Source organism: Lactuca serriola, chromosome 3 (assembly GCF_051521515.1).
Source record: "Lactuca serriola cultivar US96UC23 chromosome 3, Lser_US96UC23_V15, whole genome shotgun sequence".
NCBI lineage: Eukaryota > Viridiplantae > Streptophyta > Magnoliopsida > Asterales > Asteraceae > Lactuca > Lactuca serriola.
This window is the reverse complement of record NC_136410.1, coordinates 127,093,442-127,107,501: the sequence shown is the minus strand read 5'-3', so window position 1 is coordinate 127,107,501 and position 14,060 is coordinate 127,093,442. Positions and strand designations below refer to the sequence as shown.

Here is a 14,060-nt window from a genome sequence, read left to right as displayed (position 1 = left end):
CGGGCTTTGCTTCCAGCATCCATTACTCCATGACGGAGAGTAGTAAACCGGGAGTCAAATCGGATTACTTGTGGCCCATATGGGGGTGGTGCTTGAATTGTAAGGGTATTAGGGATCGAAGCACGGTGCACATCGATTGTGGGTGGGATTGTCTTTTGTGGCAATGCGTCCTAGACCTAATGTCAATCACTAAGCTTGTCTTTGCGTGGGTATTGTTTTGTTACTAGGTATGTCTATTCCAGGGGCACATATATTAGGTGTTTATATATATGGGAGGAGAGAGGTGAAAGGGTCTCTTGCTAATAGGATAAGGCTCGCTAAGGGTTTCCTCGACGCTTTCATCCATGCTCGGCTCTTAGTTGGAACCCTCCCTTTCATAATTGATATCTTGGTATTCTTTAGACTTCACCTATAGGCTTCTCTTATGGACCTCTTTTGGTCCTTCCTTGACCCATCCGCAAGTCACCGTGATAGGGTAGTAGAGGTATTTGTGAGTAATTTCAACTATGTCATTTGAGCGAGAATAGGTGTATGGGAAATACGAGAAAAGTTGATGTGTGTGTGTAGGGGGGGGGGGGTTATGGTATCCTATGATACTCCTATAGTATTTTAAACTTGATGTTACATTCTGGTGTTCCCTTGCATGTATAGTTGGTTGGTTTTAGGTTTGTTGCACCACCACCATCACTCCCAAGCACATGTTGGTCATATCTCAAATAGGTATTGTTGATCTGGCTATATTTATCCCAGATATGATTACCTAACTACCTTGGTTTAACCGTGGTGTTCAACCTTTAGTTACTTTTGTTTTCTTCTCGTTATGATATTGTTCTATCAAGTATGTTTACTTTTAGTCAGAGTGTGTTTTAGTCATATTCTATTTATAATTGTATATCTTTCATGGCTAGATATACTAGTTCACTATAAACAATGCTCTGATACCAAATCTGTCACACCCCTATACCTGATGGCAGAAACGTCCGGAGGCGGGTTACTTCATTGTGCAGTATCATAACAATTAAATATAAATGAAACATAGCAAATCCAAACATCATACATTGAGATAACGTACTTACATTGTTTACATATTGTATTTGTTCTTCAAATTATACCAAAGAGACATAAGTAAATAAATTTCAAACTACAGCAAAATAATCCTAAATCCGCGTCCCTTTAACTTGGTTACAGATTTCCTGAGAATACAAGTCGTTTGAAAAGTGTCAATATAAAATATGTTGGTGAGTTCATAAGCATTTTTGTATAAGAATTTGTGATGGTTTCGAAATCCAGAAAATTTTAGTGTTTTCTTGTCCAAACAGTTGTAAGTCTTGTTTTCCATCTAGTATAGTTGCATCTGTGTGTGTGTTCTAGTTCATCATTTTTTAAATCTTATAAAATCATTTCCTCCAGAAAATCTCATATTTTCTTATATAAAATAATCGTGAGTCCTGTTTCCAATTGAGTATACTTGCATATATGTGTGTGTATTAGTTTATCGTTTTCGAAATTGTATATAATTGTTTCCTCTAGAAAATCCCATATTTTCTTATATAAAATAATCGTGAGTCCTATTTCTAATTGAGTATATTGCATATATGTGTGATAGCTTATCATGTTCAAAATCGTATACAATAGTTTTTCCCCAGAAAATCCTATATTTTATTATATATAAAATGGTGGTCTTAAAAACCCTAAGACTAGAGAGGTGTGAAAAATCAACAGGTGATTGTGGATATTCCGCGCAAGTTGAGTGGACGGTCAACACAACAAATACGGACCATCATTACCACGCATAGGGGTAGTCAACACAATGTGCCAATTTATTTATGAGGTTTTCCTTACATAAATTTTTAGATACGATAACATATTCTAGTGAGCCGCTATAAACATACTAATATGACAGAGACCTGTCTTGGCATTTCTCTGGCGCCCAATCGATTAAAGAACATTTGTCACCCTATACTGGCCGGTCTAGCTATAGCGAACAGCCAAGGTGCGGGGTGTCAACCCCGTATAGATCTACACACAAATTCCGCTCTCCCTTCAAGACACTCTGGTTTTAACTCCATACACGACTTTAGACGTACACTAATATATTTATATTTTGGTACTTTTGAGACTTGTCTTCACTAGAACACCAACTGGTTTTTGAATAATCGATAAGATCCGTTATTTAATAAATAACATCATTTGTGCTAGTTGGCTAGGTTTATCATTTTCGTTTATTGAGGATAATCCATTTGGAATCATAATTATCAAAAAGTGATCCAAAGTTATCGGTATTGGCAAAAATGGCCCTTCTTTTTATATGTTAACAAATAAGACCCATTTTTGTCCGGGTGGAGGGATTCCGGAACCAATTCCGAAGGTTCCAAAGTACAGTGGTTCCAGAGCAAGGTTGCTCGGCTCTTGAGGAGGTCCGGAGTGCGAAGCTTTCTGGTGCGGTTAGGAGGTTCTGAAGGTTCCACATTGGACTTGCTCGTTAATGTTTTCTCCTTTCATTTTGAGATGGTGTTGACTAAGGAGACTACATTGGGGAATTGGGGAGAGATTTGAGGTACATGGAGAGATTTGGGAGAGATTTGAGATACATATATGTTTTGCATTATATCAATACATGGCTCATTAGGAAGCATAATGTAAACTTTAACATTTCAACACAAGTCTTACAATAGTCGTTGCCTACATGAAAATAGAATTTCCAAGCTAAAAATGCTAGTTGTGACAACTCCCAATCAGTGTTTGGTTCTTGGAAGAAAAAGAATCGGATTGTCCTCCTTTGGCTAAAATTCACTCTCTTTGAATGCTCAATTGTCACAGTTTCCTGTTCCTCTTCTTCTCTTTAAGCTTGGAAAACCCTAGAGCTCACTTTCCAAGCACAAACCCATGCCTAATGTATGGAGATGAAGACCCAATTGTAAACATTGTCCAGAGCCTCTCTCTCTATGATTGATTACCTTGATCACAAAAGGAAAATCCCCCAATTCTTTGGCTAAAAATCTCACTCATGGAATAGAAGAAGATTTAACTAGTTGCATTGTAAGTGGTTTAGACTCATCTTACTGCTTCTTTGCTTCTATATTTTCGATGCAATCAGACTCGATCTATGTTGATGATCTCGTCGGGTAACTTCTTTAGGAGTAAGCTTGCCTTGCTTATGACTTTGCTCTTCAAGTCGCTGCATAACTACCTTCGCAGCTTACGTCATCTCATGTTCTCTCTTTTCCTGTCACTAATCAAGTCTCTTGACACCACAACAATATTGGTCCAAGTTATAGAGCTATCAATGGATTGCACGAGGAAATCAAATGGACTATCTCTAACGTCCTGATTTTCATGTGAAAATTTCTTTTTTGATAGGAAACATTACATTACAATATTCATTTTATTCATAACGAAAACCATTGTTTGATAATCAAAATTTAACTATTCAAATAAGATTATAATTAAATTATACGTAAACTAAAACATGATGTTGATGCGTGTATAGAGTCAAGCCTTACCCTTCTCATGATCCGAAGAAGTTTAATAACATTAAGCACATGGAGACTATGCTTTTTACTCTACTAGCTCTTATATCCTAACATATATATATATATATATATATATATATATATATATATATATATATATATATATATAGTAATACACAATATACTGAGATAACTAACTAGAACAGGATACACACAACAAGCGTGTATCACCTAACTAACATATAGCTCTAAAAACTACGAGAAATAACTTCAATGTTTTTTTAATGACACATAAGAACAAAAAATCAAATCACCAGGGACTGAGGACTCAAGAAAATGAGGTTTAAGACTAAAAGGAGTGAGGAAATGAAGAGGATTTTAATTCTATTTGTAACAACCCAATTTTCACAACCAAAAATTTCATTTATATAAATTACTTTAATTAAAACATTCGTAGGAAAACATTTTCGAATCATTACATCTCATAAAACTATGTATAATGTATGAAATCCAAATCATAAAATAGTGATAATGTCAGAGTACAATCCTAAGGAATCTTATAGTGCGGAATCTGAGGTGTGTGTATGATGTGCAGCTACCGCGCCGACTCCTTCCCCTTCGCTAAAGAGGTACCTGAAACAAAACTGAAAACTGTAAGCATAAAGCTTAGTGAGTTCCCCCATCATACCACATATCATAAAATCACATAACATACATATACTGTCAGGCATATCTGGGTGTCCGACCTACCCCTTCGGTCCTACTGGCCGGATAATGCCTAGCATATCTGGGTGCTAGCCTCCCCTTTGGTCCTGTCGACCAGATACTGCCTAGCATATCTGGGTGCTGGCCTCCCCTTCGGTCATGTCGACCGGTAACCGGGGACTATTTCACCCCCTACTACTACCACATAATATCATATCACATATATTATAATCTGGCTAGCATGGTTGGGTACTAAACTACCCCTGCGGTCCTATCGACCGATAGTCGGGGACTATTTTACCCCTTACTACTGTCACATCATATCGTAATATGCTAGCACATAAAACATAACAGGTAGCAGCAAGCCTAGAAGAATATCACAAAGACAGTCATCTCACATACAACTCCTATTAGTGGGCCGACATTGTGGCTGTAGACGCACCGCTACTGGAAGGTAACTCACCTTGTAAGGCTGAATGCTGGAAAACTGCTCGGAAACTGTCTGAATGTTGCTCCGGTAACCCTCCGGCTATAATCTCACAAAACACTCGGTTAGAACCTGATATCTACTCTTAGGGTAAAATGACTATTTTACCCCTAACCAAGTCCAAGTCAAAGTCAACTTCCAGTTGACCCGACCCGCCGAGTTGGGCCGCCAACTCGTCGAGTCCCTAACTCATTACCCGTCCTTATCCATGACTCTACTCGTCGAGTTTAGCAACGACTCGACGGGTTCCCCTTCTATATGAACATCGCATGAACCTTCATCCGACTCGCCGAGTTGTATGAACAACTCGTCGAGTTTACCTTCATCTAATAAACAAGTCCTGTCCTTGACTCGCCGAGTTGTATGAACAACTCGTCGAGTTCATCTTCAACTATAAGGAAATTGCCTTGGACTCGCCGAGCCTATTCTTGCACTCATCGAGTCCCATGAACTCCAGGTTTAAGGCTAAGTCCAATATGTTGGGTCACTTCCTTGGACCTTCTAAAAACCCTTCTAGCGCTCAACTGGGTTCCTTCAAACCCTAACAGCAAAGGGGAGTTTTGCCTAGGACTCACCGAGTCCCAAGAACGACTCGTCGAATCGAGCATGTCCAAGTCTCATTCCTTGATTTCCAGTGTACAACTCTTGACCAAAAGATAGATCTAAGCTCCTTCAATCGTTCTAGCACATAAAGTTACAAACTTTACGTGCATGCATGGGACTTTGAGCTCAAAAGGACATAAAATAAGGTCTTATGATGCATTGGACCTTACATGGGTGCAAAAGCAGCCCCCAAGCCTTGTGACTCCCTTAATGACCTGATTCTGAAGCCTTAAACCCCAACCATGTTTGCAATCATGGTTGGTCACCAAAAATGGCTTATAAAAGCCCTAAATCTCCCCAAAAAGGGATCTATAAAATAAAAGAGCAAGGTAACAGCTTTATACCTCCAATGGACTGTGGAAGATGCACAAACTTGGGTTCCCCTGGTCTCCACCAGTTTCCTCAAGTCTTTCGCCTTCCTCCTTATGGTCACAACTAGCAAGATCCACCAAAAATGCCTTAGTTCTTCTCAAAACACAGCTAGGGTTTGCTATGGGGAGTTCTGGAAGCATTGGGGATGAAAGGGAGGCTGAATAAGTAGTTTAAATAGGGTGCAAACCCTCATCTAGGGTTTTGTCCGGACAACGCCTACTCACCGAGTCCGGACGCGGGCTCGTCGAGTAGGTCATTAAACTTCTGCGTCCAATACGCTCCGACTCGACAAGTTGGACCTCAACTCGCCGAGTCCAAAGCCAAAATGCAAAGTACTAGAATAAAATACATACCAGGAACCAGGTGCTACACTGTTTATACTCAAAATTATTGTACGATCATTTAATTCTTTATTATCCAAATCATTTAATTCGTCATTATTCAAATTATTTAATTCAAATAATACGAACATTCTTAAATATGATATTATTTTATGTTAGCTAAAAAGTAACATATTTTTACTTTATATTTTATAAATAATGAGTGGACGCATGGTATCTTCGAATAATCCTATCTTCTTCACACAAGCTCCATTTTCGACGTTCTTTTTATATCCACACATTTGTATTGACGATTACTACAACTTTTATTGTGATATGAACATCTAATTATCACTCTATTTTATATTCATATTTTATAAAGATAACACTGTTAAAATTTGTGCAGAAATAAAAACTCCTTCATAAGACTCCATTCTTGATGTTTTCTATATCAATGGTTTCGTATTTACGAGAACTCCGAATTTTGTTTAGATTGTTATAGCTAACAGCAACCGATTTTAATTTCGACTCATGTATCACACACTGTTGTAATGTATTCACACGAAACTATGAAAAATCATAACTTCCTCTTATGAAGTCAGATTTAAGCGTTCTTAATATCCTCGACTTCATAAGTGATATTTTGACACGGGTACCATTGATCACGTCTCTCATGATCTCAACAAGCTATACATCACCATACCATATACCGGAGACACCAAATTACAAGTTGGAAATGGTAACCACTTACTTATTAATCATTTTAGATCATCTTCATTTTCTTCACTCGTAGCCCATTTAAATAAAAATCTTCTTCGTGTTTCTCATCTTACACAGGATAACAATGTATACATGGAATTTTGACCTAATCGTTGGCTAGTTAAAACTTTACATGGCAAACAAATCCTCCAAGGTCACATTGATAATGGTCTCTATTGTTTCTCTCTCTCCACCAATAAAACTCCATCTACCATGGCTGTCTCTACTTTGTGCACATCCCTCACTGGCTGGCATAATTGACTTGGACACCCTAGTGAAGCTATTCTCAGATGCTTGGTCTCTTAGGTTTAGCTTCCAATTTCTACAAATAAATTATCTTCGGTTTGGGAACCATGTCAATTAGGCAAAAGTCATAGATTTCATCTTCCTTCCACTCATGTTTCATGAATCAAATAGTTTAAATTGGTGTACCCAGATGTTTGGGGTCCATCTCCTATATTTTCAATCAATGGAAACCATTGCTTTATTTTGTTTATTAATGATTTCTATAAAAAAATTTGGATTTAATTTATTTCAAATAAATCACAAGTATTGCAAACCTTTATAAATTTCCGAACTATGATCAAAATACAATTTGACTATGATATCAAAAAAATTTAATCAGATTAGGATGGCGAATTTTGCACTATTTCCACATACCTTAACAATTATGGCATAAACTATCAACTTTATTGTTGATACATGGCTGAACAGAATGGGGTTGTCGAGAGACGTAACCGGATTATAGTTGAAAAAAGATTATATGTACTTGCTCAATCTTCTCTTCCACATGAATATTAGGAAAATGCTTTTAAAACTGCCACATATATTCATAATCTCACCATTACACCTACTCTTGATTATAGATCTCCATGTTCTACTCTCTACACCAAAGAGCCTGTCTATGCGGTTCTACGCACCTTTGAGATGCCTCTGTTATCGGTTTTTACATCCCTACAGTTTTCATTAAATGGATTTTTGATCCTTACCTTTTGTTTTTAGCGAATATAGTGCTTTACATAAAGCGTATTTATGTCTACATCGACCCACATCTTGTATCTACATTTCTTCTCATATTGTTTTTAATAAAGATGTCTTCCCTTATGCCACCCTTAATCCGAACAGTAGCTCCACATCTCCCATTTCATCGGAAGGCCATGCGTCCACGGGTCTCTTTGATTATGTGTTTTTCATTCCCATACCAACCACTTCACCCTCACCTTCCTCTTTTATAACCTCCATTTCATATCCCCCTTCCACTCCTCATTATTCTAGCCCTTCTTATAAAATACCCACGATTAGCTCTTGTGCCAAACAATATGTCCCTCACTTTTTTCTTCCTGCTGCTAATACCCAACACAAAATGATCACACGAGCCAATACTAATTCCCTTAAACCAACATATTTTATAATTTCAAATGCCACCATTTCCATTCCACCAACCACTAAACCTTGAAATATTCCTTAAGCCATATAAACACTTATTGGTGGTTGCTCATCCTACTAATGCTAATATTGTTGGTTGCAAGTGGATTTTTAAAGTGAATAGGAACTCAGATGGTACCATTAAAAGATACAAGGCTAAAATAGTTTCAAAAGGCTTTAGTCACGAAGGTGTCGATTTCTTTGAGTCATTTAGTCCGGTGATTATACTGACCACCATTCAATTTATTTATGTTGTTCTCTCTCAAGACTGGAGAACAAGGCAATTGGATATCAACACAACATTCTTAAATGACATTTTAACAAAGGAAGTCTATATGGAACAACCACATAGTTTTGAAAACCCCTGTCACCCTCATGTTGTGTGTAAACTACATAAGGCCTTATATGAACTAAAAAAAGGCTCTTATAGTCTGTTTCAACCAACTTAAACAATATTTTCTCATTCATGGATGTCGGGCTTGTCAATCCAATGCATCCTTTTTTTTTTACTCATCATCTATTGAAACTAATTATATTTTTGTTTATGTTGATGATATTATAATCACAAGCACAAATACATAGTTTATCCAATAAATTATCAATTACTTGCATCAAACCTTTGCTCTCAAGGATCTAGGAACACTACATTACTTCCTTATTGTACAGATTACAAAGTCACCCACTAGTCTCACTCTCACTACAAAAGTATATCCATGATATTCTCACTTGGAGCAAAATGATTGACTTAAAACCTATTGCCATGCATGTTGATCCTTTTACTCGTTAGAGCTTCGTGGTGAACCATTCTCTAATCGTAAATTATGCAGGCAAATAGTTGGTTCGCTTCAATATACCACCATCACCAGACCAAATATTTCCTTTGATGTCGATCATGTGTGTAAATTCATGCACACCCCAACCACTCTACATTGGCAAGTGGACAATTTTTTTACACTACCTCACTGATACGTACACTCACTGTCATTATTTCAAACCCCATACGACTACCTCTCCAATTGTTTACTCTGATTTAGGGTGGCTTTAAGACAAAGATGATAGTAAATCTTAATATGACTTTGTGATTTTTCATGACACTAATGTCATTAGTTGGACATCTCGCAAACAACATGTTGTTGATCGTTCAATAACTGAAGCAGAATATCGTGCCTTGCCTACACCATAGTTGATCTCATGTAGATACAACAATTACTTCGTGATCTTCATGTCCACCTTCCAAAGCCTCACATTCTATGTTTTGATAATGTTGGTGCTACTTTTCTGTGTAAAAATCCGGTTATTAGCACATGATCAAAACATATTGCACTTGACTTTCACTTCGTTAGGGAATAGGTTGAAACATGATCTCTTCAAATCTTTCAAGTCTAATTTGTTGATTAATTACCGATATTACTAAACCATTGGGAAAGGATCACATTGCTCAGCTATGGTTCAAGTTTCAAGCCATTCCTACACTTGAGCTTGCAAGGGGTAAAAACGGATAGATTTAGTCTTGTGAATTAGTCTCTTGTAGTCCTATTCTTCAGGAACCCACATGTTTCCTATTTGTAAGGAGTTTAGATTAGGTTACAGCTTTCATTTTCCTCTCATATTTTTCTCTTTACTCTTTGTAGGGTTTATGAACTCAACAAAAAATAAAAAAATAAAAACTATGTGAAAAGGATTAGGAAAAATCATTTTTTGTAATAGGTTTTCGAAAAGAAGATTTCAACACCACTTCTTGTAATACATGGACACTAGAACTAATATCACAAGAAACTAAAATCAATGGAGAGAAAGAGATGTGAATGACTCAATGAAAACATATTCTAGGGATCAATGTTGCCTTAAATAGGAAATTTATTAACACTTGCTAATGCAACACTTTAAGAAAGGCTTTCATATATATTGCATGAAAGCTTTGTCATACAAGCAATGATTTTGAAGCACCCTCAACATATGAGTTATGGCCAATTAAGTTATTTTTCATTATCAATCCTATCTATCAAATTCATTATGGAACTATTTTTAGTGTGCAAACACAATCCCACATTGGTAAAATAAGAAACTAGATGCTAACATATAAGGCAATGGGTAATCCCTCCCATCACCAACTGGTTTTAGAAAATAGAACCTCATTGTTCTTCTATGTTGAGCATGTTTGGGCTAGTAGCGATCCTAACAAGTGGTATCAGAGCTACGGTTGTAGCCCGAATGATGTGGTCGACGCAGGTGGCGTAATCCCCATTAATTCTCGGTCCAACGAAGTTGATCCTGAAGCCTAGTATTGAAAGTCTTCCTAATAGTCCAGGTCTGGTAAATGTGTCCCGAGAGTATCGGTAGTATGAAAAATGATTGGCTCTGATGGATAGTGGTTGAGGGGAGGCCAATAATGGAACTTGGATTTGAAGGGAGGATCGTTATGATGCAAACCCAATCCCACAATGGTAAAATAAAAAACTAGATGCTAACATATAAGGCAATGAGTAATCCTTTCTATCACCAGTTGGTTTTAGAAAATGAAACTTCACTGTTTGTCAATGTTAAACATGTTTGGACCAGTAGCGATCCTAACAACTATGACCAGTAAAAATTATCGATACAAACTTATATATAGGATTGAGACCCACCTTGCTAGCTTTTTTTTCTCCTACACTAGGACGCTTCAACTCTATTTTGGGTTTAGATTGATCTTTTTCCATAAAATCAACTTGATTTGAAAAAAAAAATGAAGAAGTTGGACTTATCCTTTTTGACGATTTATTTACCTTTCCCATAGATATACACCACTTGAGAACATTTAATAAACTATCAATTATGTGATGTACAAGAAAACAAGGAAAACATCAAGTTGATCTTTTTCCTCCTTGCTAACTATTTTTCCTCCTACACTAGGACGCTTCAACTCTATTTTGGGTTTAGATTGTTATTTTTCCATAAAATCAACTTGATTTGGAAAAAAAGGATGAAGAAGACGCACTTATCCTTTTTGATGATTTTCGATGTACCTTTTCGGGAAAATGCCTTACGAGCCTAATGAAGTTTTCAAACCGTTCAAAAAACCTCAATCATGTTTTGTCTGTTCAGAAAAACCCAACAAACTTAACATTTGTCTAAAAAAGTTTAACTAGGTTATATTTTTATTCAATTCTATGGAAATCACCATATCGGGAAAATGACTTGTAAGAACAACGAAGTTTTAAAACCGTTCAAAAACTTCAATCATGTTTTATCTATTCAAAAAAACTCAATGAATTTAACATTTTGTACAGACAAAAAATGATTGTGATTTTTTGAACGGTTGGAAATTTCGTTGGGTTTTTCTAGATAAATGTTAAATTCGTTGTGTTTTCTTAAACAAACAAAACATTATTGAGATTTTTTGAATGGTTTAAAAACTTAGTTGGGGTTGTAAGTCATTTTCCCTACCGTTGAGAACATTTTATAAACTAGCAATAATGTGATGAACAAGAAAACAAGAAAAACATCATGAATTACCTTTTCTATATATAGAGAAGACATGCAATCGGAAAAGGGTATTCGATCCCTTGATCTCCTAAATAAAGGATGGAGTGATCAAATAAGAAAAATAAGTAAAAGAAAACTATAGCAAAAAGCAGTTGTAACTTGAAACTTTACATGCATAATCACAAAAAGATAGAAAACATGTCATGTAATTGTCTTTAACACCGGTTACGTACAGTTTTGATCGAAAAGATAAAACCAAGTTTATTTTAGCTTAGCCTTTCTATATTTAAATTAAGGACACTACATTAGTTAACAGGTTATCCAGTAAATCATTATCCAGAGTTCATGTCATATATAACTTCTTATAGCTGATTGCAGTCGCTTCACAACATCCATTGCTGTCAGGTCACATTTTTCACTCATCTGCAAGATCACAAAAAGGAATATGGAACACAAACGTTAGAATTTCGCTTACAAAGCTATACGAAGCAATTTCTTGAAATATTTTGTTTCATGGAAACTGTAATTTACCTGAGCAGTAATAGTGATGAGAAGAGCAGCACTCGAAAATGGCATAACGCTGCTGCTACCGATTGTCAGATGAAGTCTTTCCATCTCACTTAGAGTTTTCATTGCTACTGAAGAATTTTTCTGACTATAGATTCTTACAAGAACACTTCTTTCTGAAATTCTAACTTCAATTTCCGGATTAAAAGTGTCACCATTTGGTGAACAACCTGTCTCATCGTCGTCAGAAGAAGGCGTATCATCATTGTTGTCACCAGAAACCTTAGATCTTCTAATCGAAATCGCTGATTCCTGTTTAAATCTTTTATTCTTTGAACTTGTTTGTTCTTCGAGTTCCTTCATTCGGGTTTGAAGCTGTTTTATGTACTTAGTTGCGTCTTCGAGCACAGTAGCCTTGTCCATCTACAGTAATCGAATATATATATACCCCATGCACGTCAATTAGAAATCATTTGTTATCTAACATACTTATATATATTCCTAGTTTTCATGAATTCATTCATCGTGAAGTACAAGAATTAGATTGAGTGGTACCTTTTTAAGGTTTGGAAGTAGAGCAGATAAAGCAATGAAGCGTCGAGTCAATACTTCCCTTCTCTTCCTTTCAGCCATGACATGATCTTGAGCCTGTGTCTCATTCCTACTTGCGCCTAGAACTCTTTTTCCGCTCTCTAAAGAACCCAGAAAATCATTGGTGTTCTTCTCTTCTTTAGTCTTCATGTGACCGGAGTATTTCAGATTTGATCCATCGTAAATTTGATGTGGATTCATCTCTAGTGGTGAATTAGGGTTTCCGAAAGACATAATGAAAGTATTGGATGATGAAACACGAGTAGGAGCAAAAGGGTTTGTCATTCGATTATTGTTAATGACGATATTCTTCGGTTGCTTCGTTACATCGCGTTCGATGTAACTAGTAGGTAGTTGAAAAGATTGGTTCGTTGGGAGAAAGTAATTAGGGTAATCAGTTAAACTTTCCGAAGATAATGCTCCAACTGCATCCATAAAAGGATTTGCGATTTGATGTGGGTTCTTGAATTCACAATCTTCCATTAATTCCTATCATAGTTAACTTCAAATTAATCATCTAAGCACTTGAAAAAATGACATAAAACAACGAAATATTAATTAACCCTAGTTTCTTTATTCACTAGTTTTACAATTGAATGGTAATTTACCAGCTCGGACAACCATGCTGCAGATGAAACATCCATTATCATGCAGCTTCACTCTTGGATTTCTTTGATCGATTAATCTTGAAGCAAACACCTAAAGCTCAAAACCTGCAACATGTCAAACAAAAGTCTTGATCTTTATAACAAGAACATAACATGTAAAGATCAATCTCTACACCTAAACACATAAAGTTTCTACATGTTTTGTCTTTTCCCTCGAAAAGAAAAGAAAGTAAAGAATAAGAGGATGAACAAAAACTTGAAGAAAAAGATGGGAGCGATATAGAAGGAGTGTACTTTCAATTTTCAACTCACCTATAGAAAAAATCAATGGTTTTTCTTTGAGAAGCTTTTGCAAAGGACGAAAAGAAGTTCAACTGACCTGTCTGTTTTATACATAAATTCTATGGGCACGTGTGAAAGAGCTCGTTTATTGGTTGACCATCAATTATTATCGATACGTGTTTCTTTGGCATATTTCACGTGAATAATTTAAAATACATTCCTCGCGTCAATTGTTGTTTCCAGTAAGCGTATTATGAATCATAAGACGAAGAGTTGAATTGTTCAAAAATGTCAAAAGTAAGTACACAAAATTCCAGTCATGTTACTCGTCAGTCTCCAATATTTACTCTTGACTTTTGGGTTTTATATAAAAAGTTCATTAAGACATAAGTTTTTTCTAAAAGTTTACTTTTAACCAAATTAAAAACGAAAATTTCTTTTGATGTAAACAGAATAAAAGAAC

At 36.2% G+C, this 14,060-nt stretch overlaps 1 protein-coding gene across 1 annotated transcript; it reads right to left on the bottom strand.

The window, feature by feature from the left end:
- Nucleotides 1–11,647: 11,647 nt before the first annotated feature.
- Nucleotides 11,648–13,666, bottom strand: LOC145094661 (transcription factor bHLH25-like). The gene is made up of 5 exons (XM_079032767.1): nucleotides 13,628–13,666; nucleotides 13,316–13,420; nucleotides 12,672–13,196; nucleotides 12,141–12,539; nucleotides 11,648–12,032 (listed from the first exon to the last, which is right to left on the bottom strand). The coding sequence occupies exons 2-5, from the start codon at nucleotides 13,355–13,357 to the stop codon at nucleotides 11,958–11,960; spliced, it is 1,041 nt and encodes a 346-aa protein (XP_078888893.1). The 5' UTR covers nucleotides 13,358–13,420; nucleotides 13,628–13,666; the 3' UTR covers nucleotides 11,648–11,957.
- Nucleotides 13,667–14,060: the final 394 nt, after the last annotated feature.

What these genes read in the sequence shown, in the direction of transcription:
- LOC145094661 (XM_079032767.1), bottom strand. Translation starts at nt 13,357, where the DNA reads ATGATAATGGATGTTTCATCTGCAGCATGGTTGTCCGAGCTG. An exon ending in CAGCATGGTTGTCCGAGCTG is followed by an intron (nt 13,197 to 13,315) that starts GTAAATTACCAT and finishes TAACTATGATAG; the next exon opens with GAATTAATGGAAGATTGTGA. An exon ending in TACTTCCAAACCTTAAAAAG is followed by an intron (nt 12,540 to 12,671) that starts GTACCACTCAAT and finishes CGATTACTGTAG; the next exon opens with ATGGACAAGGCTACTGTGCT.